Genomic DNA, 4805 nt, shown 5'->3' with positions numbered 1-4805 from the left:
ATAAACCTGTATGAATGAGTTGCCTGTAAATGGTGCCGCTTTTAGGTGCAAGTACATATACTATAAACTACAATCGGAGTAACGTATACTACAATCATATATCGTTCAAAATGAGATTTAGTTTTAATATTAATCCGGTGGCAACCGGCAAGCAACGAATTGATTTCTGTCGTATAGTCAAAGATCAAACATTTCCAAGTTCTCGATTTGATGTGACTTGACAGAATACTTTCATTAGCCTTGTGTCCAGTCATACCAAATGATTGAAACATTCAACTAGATGTGATTACCGACGTAGCAGTTGTAGATGGTACCCAATGTCACTACTTATGTGTCTGTCTAGATTCAACGACACACAAGGAGACAATAATCATGGAACTTCAGAATCAGAAAGAATAAAAAGAACATCGCCAGACCAACTATGCATTCAGAGGCCTACAGGTGCATCGACCCTGCAGGTAGGTTAAGCTCAAATATGCTGCTGCAAACGTGTTAAGATACATGATTTATCTTCGTCCAGAAGGTTATGCACTCAGGCTGCGAAAGGGAAAAAATACAGGCCCTAAATGAAAGTCATTTGCACTAATTGCTCAAAGCCGACATTCAGCTGACAGTGTGGGCCTCTACTCAGGCAGTCCGCAGGATGATGTGAACCCCACTGTCAGTGTCCACGAGGTCGCTGAGCTCACCAACCTTGAGGGCTAAGGTAGCGTCCTCAAAGGGTTTCTGCATCTGCCTCCTCCCAAAGGAACCTGTGGTTAAAACATTACCATTGGAAACATGAGATCCATGAACCAGGACTGGCAGGGCACATGCTGCTTGTGCTAACAATGATTGCATACGAGAGGGCTACTATATTGTTTAATATTCAGTAGATAAGATTTGCAGAGATATTTTTCTTCATGTGCAGAACCCCTTTAACCATCAATATGTGTTTTTTTCCCGGCTTAATTCCAGCACAAGAGATGCACGTTGAACTACTATGCTCATGGTACACTTGTGAATTAGATGATCCAAACTCTCTTTCTTGTGAGTTAAACAAGTAAGATTCACACACCTTCAATGTCAGAGTTGTTACAAATCACTAGCTTCTGATTCTCATTAGCCACTAGATAATTAATTGGTTTTATTACTCTAAAGAGTTATTGATCTTAAATGACAAATTCTTCAAGAGTAAGGAGGGAAAACCATATGCTACCATTCATTGCGTGCAGCCATGTAGTTTCACTAAGAAAAAAACAGATTCCCTCTGACATGGCAAATATATTACAGCAGCTGAAAAGTCTAGCAACACAAACATGCATTATGGAACACCAAAACATGGAATAATGAAGTGCCGCAAAACACACACAAGCACATACACAGGGTGCAGAAAACTGAAACTGACAATACGAAACAATTGTAACCACTAAACATGTACCAACCAATTGTAATGCCTTTGGAGTTCGGATTGAAAGCAACAAAAAATTATGAAACTATTTAAGTGCTTCTAAATGATTATAGCTATTATCAAACTACGTTGATTTAGCTCTAACTAAAGATCCCTGGACTGCTACACCTTACAAAGCATGGCCTTGTAAAGAAATGACTTGAATCACATGAACATATCTTCCATAAACTACTCATACGCTTTTTATTCACACCATGATGAACCAACTCTTGTAAACAGATCACCTCATAAATAATGGCAGCAATTGAATGGGCAATCTTTTGTGCCAGACATACCATGACCAGCAGGCAATGTGATCAGGAAATGGTAAATTCAACTGATTCGTTATACTACTTCAATGATTCATTACTGATCAGGGACATAGTTAATAGTTAACAAACTATCACTACCAAAAAGAGGTTGATCCATGCAGAACACACATTGTCAGTTTATCAGCTAATGAGGTCAATCAGTGTGCAGCCCATCTCATTGTTTATGCTTAAATTACTTAAATAGCCGCATGATAAATTCAACGAACTGAGGTATTAATCAGACAGTTGACAGTACTGTCAAAATTACACGACTTCAAAGATCAATGTAATGTGTTTTCGTTAAGATAAAAGGGCCCTGCCCTGGTTTTCATTAACAATAACCAAGTGATACAAATATTATGTTTCCACTTTCAACACCATCAAATCATGTAATACAAATAATATGTTTCCAATTTCAACACCATTAACATGAGTTGTTTAAACTTTAAACCCCCAAACGTGAAGTCTAATCTGCAGTATTGTGTGCTGCGCAACAAACTTATAAACTGGTTAGAAAAACAATGTCCAAATAATTCCCCAGATCTATAATAATATTCTGTACCTATGTTGAACAGGACCAAGCGGTCAGGCTGAGTTTGGAAAGCGTTTTTCCGCAATCAGTCAACAATGTTACAGCTTTACTGATTCTGTGATGGCAACTGACATGTATTTCTAGCATTCTAGACTGCAATAACACCAACAATCTATTCCGAACAGCAGTTACTACGCATTGTAAACAAGTTTTACTTGTATGCACTGAGCAAGGCAGTTTATGAGCTAACAAATGGGTTTAGAGTGCAATTTGCGTCAGTCAAATTAGACAGGTGCACAGTCGATTCCAGTACAGAATATGTAAAATTCAGCGGATTGCAAAGGTAATCAGACAGCTGCAAGGCTGCATGCCACCAATCCCAGATTACACGATTTGATGGCTGAATAAATTGTGTTTCTCTGCAATAAGAAGACGACATCATAGTTTGTTTGCTCCGTGATAAGATGCGAATCATATTCCCATCTGAAGACGTTTGCGTTACTCTCATCTATCGTCACACCCCATCAATGCTAATAAACATAGCGCCAACAACTTGGTTAGACTGACGGATCGATTCGAGTAACCACCAGATCTATCTAGCACGGCACGACGGGAGCGAAGAAATCGAAGGAGCCGGGACAGGGATATGGACCGTACCGAGGTCTCCGCCGCGGCGCGCGGAGGAGCAGTCGGAGTGGCGCGCGGCGAGGTCGGCGAAGTTGGCCTGGCCGGCAAGGATCTGGTTGCGGAGGTCGAGGAGGCGCGCGGCGGCGTCGGCGCGGGTGGTGGCGGAGATGACGCGGCCGTCGGGGTCCTTCCAGGAGGACTTGCGGCGGGAGCCCTCGTGCTTGATGAGGATGTGCGACGCCCGCACCGTCTCCCCATCTCCTGCCGCCGACGACGACATGCTGATGCCTTTCTCCGCCGCCTCCCTCGCTCGCTCGGTTGGCTGTGTGTGGGTTGGCTTTGTGCAGTTCTGCCTAGGTACAAACCGGAGAGAGATATTCTCGCTCTCGGGTAGGGCTGGAAAAAAAAAAGCTCGCGGCTCGCGAGCCGGCTCGGGCTCGGAGCGGCTCGGCTCGGTTCGGAGCGGCTCGCGAGCATGGAACGAGCCGAGCCGAGCCAGCTCGCTCTGGCTCGCGAGCCGGCTCGTGAGCTGAGCCACCTATGGACCACTTGTCAGTTGTCATGTAATTTAAAATGTTTTCTCTTCATTTTACCTTGTTGTGGCTATGGTACTATTAAAATCTTTATGTGGTACTGTTAAAATCTTGATATGGTTGCACTCTTGTATGTGATCTGTGAATCTGTGAACGGTGATGCAAATATGCAATAACTAGCTATGGCTCGCGAGCCGGCTCGAACCGATAACGAGCCGAGCCGAGCCAGGCTCAACTCGCTGGATGACTGAGCCGCGGCGAGCCGAGCCGAGCCTGGCTCGGCTCGGCTCGTTTCCAGCCCTACTCTCGGGTTTGTTTGGAGGAGGTACAAGCGTGGAATCGACTTGGGGTGATTTGCAAAATTTGAGATTAGGATGGATGAGTGGGGATTTAAATAAAAAATAACTCACCTCTGCCCCTAGCCATTGGATGAGCATTCTGCGGTCTTAATTGGAGTTTCCAAAGTTTGCACATGATGGCTGGTTTCTATAGGATACGCTATCATATTAATATCTATGTGGGGCCGAGCACGTGGTGTGCGTGTGTGCGCGTGTGGGTGTGTGTGTGCGAGTTTGCTCAGTAGGCGCGTTCCGAGACTGCTCAGGCAGCCTAGTCTGCGTTGAGTCCGGTCAGCGTGGGCGCCCAACTTCTTACATGACTCCCCAGTGCTCTGGATGCTTTAAAAAAAATTAGTATCTATGTATATGCTAAAAATTTTAAACCTTGACTAAAGTGTAGCCCACCTTATTAGTACTTCCATTTGGATAATCTAGTGCTAAAGTTTAGCACTTTCACTAATTAGCACTTGGATCCAATTAGAACTTTACAGCGGTCTTCCTTTCCCAATAAACTGTTAAATTAAGAAAAAGATAGAGTAAATTACATTCGGAATACAACAACTAGGTATATGCGTGCAAATTAGTCCATGAACCTGTAATCTGCTTAATCCGATACGTGAACTTGACACTGGTGCGTCTACAGTTCAAATCCCACCATATCACGTATTTGTCTACTGTGAGCATGAGATAGCAAGGGGAACGGCTTAGCATGAGTAGAACGGCTCAGCTCGCCGTGCTGGAGTTACCTCAGCTCACCGTAGATGTTGCGTGTGGCTCACAAATGAATCCGCATCAATCTAAAAAAATATATTCGCACACACACTCAGCTCACACCTTGAACTACGAAGGATACGGATGGTCTGTTGGATATTTATAAATCTGGAATGATATGAATGTGCTTCTCAAAATTGATTTCTGTGACATGATCCAATTTACTCTAAAAGGTTTGTACAAGCAATATGCATTAGAATCGAAATGGATCTGGAAGGTGAACTCTGTTCTAGAACAATTTAGAATGAAAGAATTCAAAATGTG

At 43.4% G+C, this 4805-nt stretch overlaps 1 protein-coding gene across 1 annotated transcript; it reads right to left on the bottom strand.

Moving 5' to 3' along the window:
- Positions 1-396: 396 nt before the first annotated feature.
- Positions 397-3858, bottom strand: LOC120680893 (peptidyl-prolyl cis-trans isomerase Pin1-like). Its single transcript, XM_039962473.1, has 3 exons — positions 3843-3858; positions 2930-3295; positions 397-752 (listed from the first exon to the last, which is right to left on the bottom strand). The coding sequence occupies exons 1-3, from the start codon at positions 3856-3858 to the stop codon at positions 628-630; spliced, it is 507 nt and encodes a 168-aa protein (XP_039818407.1). The 3' UTR covers positions 397-627.
- Between the last annotated feature and the right edge of the window lie 947 nt (positions 3859-4805).

The sequence above is a fragment of the Panicum virgatum genome, chromosome 7N, assembly GCF_016808335.1.
Source record: "Panicum virgatum strain AP13 chromosome 7N, P.virgatum_v5, whole genome shotgun sequence".
Lineage (NCBI taxonomy): Eukaryota > Viridiplantae > Streptophyta > Magnoliopsida > Poales > Poaceae > Panicum > Panicum virgatum.
This window is presented reverse-complemented; position numbering and strand designations above follow the sequence as displayed.

Bases quoted from the DNA above. Each gene is read 5' to 3' on its own strand.
- LOC120680893 (XM_039962473.1), bottom strand. The intron at 753-2,929 runs GTACGGTCCATA...TTTTAACCACAG, and splicing joins GCGCCGCGGCGGAGACCTCG to GTTCCTTTGGGAGGAGGCAG.